The sequence below is a fragment of the Felis catus genome, chromosome D1, assembly GCF_018350175.1.
Source record: "Felis catus isolate Fca126 chromosome D1, F.catus_Fca126_mat1.0, whole genome shotgun sequence".
NCBI classification, from domain to species: Eukaryota; Metazoa; Chordata; class Mammalia; order Carnivora; family Felidae; genus Felis; species Felis catus.
In genome coordinates this window covers 100,923,895-100,925,552 of record NC_058377.1, presented here as the reverse complement: position 1 = coordinate 100,925,552, position 1,658 = coordinate 100,923,895, and the positions used below count along the sequence as shown (strand labels likewise).

Sequence of the window (1,658 nt, the reverse complement as noted above, 5' to 3'; positions counted from 1 at the left end):
ATAGAGTGAAAGCATGAAATCATTGTCAGGATTGAAGATAAATTCAGATTTTGCAATTTCGAATGTTTAGATGGAGAGCAAAATTACAATGACATATCTTCAGAAACAAAAAAATATGATAATTCATAGCAGAAAAAAAAAGACTAGGGGCATTTTTCTTCTTACAAATACATTTAATAATAATGAAAAATACACCTCACCACACTTTTAGAGCGCTGGAAGTTATAGATTTAATAGGTAACTGGGAAACTTGGGAAGCATGCCATCCTCTTTGTGTATCAGAAGAAAACAAGAGCCAAGGGAATCGGAGTGACCCGTACTTCTGATTAAATCATTCCCACAGATGAAATGTGAAGAGGTGAAAGCAGATGATAATACTTCCACCATAAAGCAATTTGTTCTCTTGGGATTTTCTGACCTTCCAAACCTCCAGCGGTTACTATTTGGAGTGTTCTCCACCATTTACGTTATTATCTTAATTGGAAATAGCCTCGTAATAACAATAACCAGGCTTGACAAGGCACTACAGAAACCCATGTATTTTTTCCTGGCGCATCTTTCCTCGCTGGAAATCTGTTACGTGTCCGTCACTCTCCCTAGGATTCTGGTGAACCTTTGGACTCAGGATAGAAGCATTTCTATGCTGGGCTGTGCCTCCCAGATGTGCTTCTTCCTCGCGTTGGGAGCCGCTGAGTGTTTCCTCCTGACAGTAATGGCCTATGACCGCTACGTGGCCATTTGTAACCCTCTGCACTACTCTCTAGTCATGAACCAGAAGATGTGTATCCAACTGGCCATTGGCTCCTGGATCGGTGGAGTCCCAGTCCAGATAGGACAAACATGTCAGATTTTCTCTCTGCATTTCTGTAATTCTAACCAAATCAACCACTTCTTCTGCGACATACCCCCCATCCTCCAGCTAGCCTGTGGGGACCTCTTTGTACATGAGATATCGGTCTATGTAGTAGCTATGTTGTTTGTCACACTTCCTTTTGTGTTGATACTTGTCTCTTACAGCAAAATCATTTCCACCATTCTCAAGTTGCCAACCGCCGGAGGACGGGCCAAAGCTTTTTCCACCTGTTCTTCCCACCTGCTGGTCGTGTTTTTATTCTTTGGATCCGCTACCATTACCTACTTAAGGCCCAAGTCTAATCATTCTGCAGGAACTGACAGACTGCTCTCTCTTTTCTATACCACAGTGACGCCAATGTTTAATCCCCTGATATACAGTCTTAGGAACAAGGATGTGACTGCAGCCCTGAGAAAACTATTACTTAAAAAAATGGCGTGATGAGTTTAGCTGTCCACGTTTTAGCCGCTCGCCACACGGGTATCAGGGAAACATTTCAAATCTCTACACTCCCTTTAAGGAAATAGCCACTTCCAGCTTATGATAGACTTCTAGATGCAATAAGTTGTACCCAGCCTACAATTTATTGTGCTTGGACACATACCAGGCAAATTAATCTGTCTTCAGTGCTCCAAGCCTAACGAGTAATCCCAACCCAGGAATAAAATAGTAATGTGCACCACAGATTTCATATGAAATTAGAACATAAATGAAATTCATATAAAATAGAACTCCATCTTTCAAGATTTTTCACTTGATTACGCTAAACAGTGTATGAGATTATTTACCTAAATCATTTCTTCAA

At 41.0% G+C, this 1,658-nt stretch overlaps 1 protein-coding gene across 1 annotated transcript; it reads left to right on the top strand.

Annotated features, from left to right (window-relative positions):
- Positions 1–325: 325 nt before the first annotated feature.
- LOC101099077 (olfactory receptor 10AG1-like) lies at positions 326–1,294 on the top strand. The gene has a single exon (XM_003993324.6). The coding sequence runs from the start codon at positions 344–346 to the stop codon at positions 1,292–1,294; it is 951 nt and encodes a 316-aa protein (XP_003993373.3). The 5' UTR covers positions 326–343.
- The last annotated feature ends 364 nt before the right edge of the window (positions 1,295–1,658 follow it).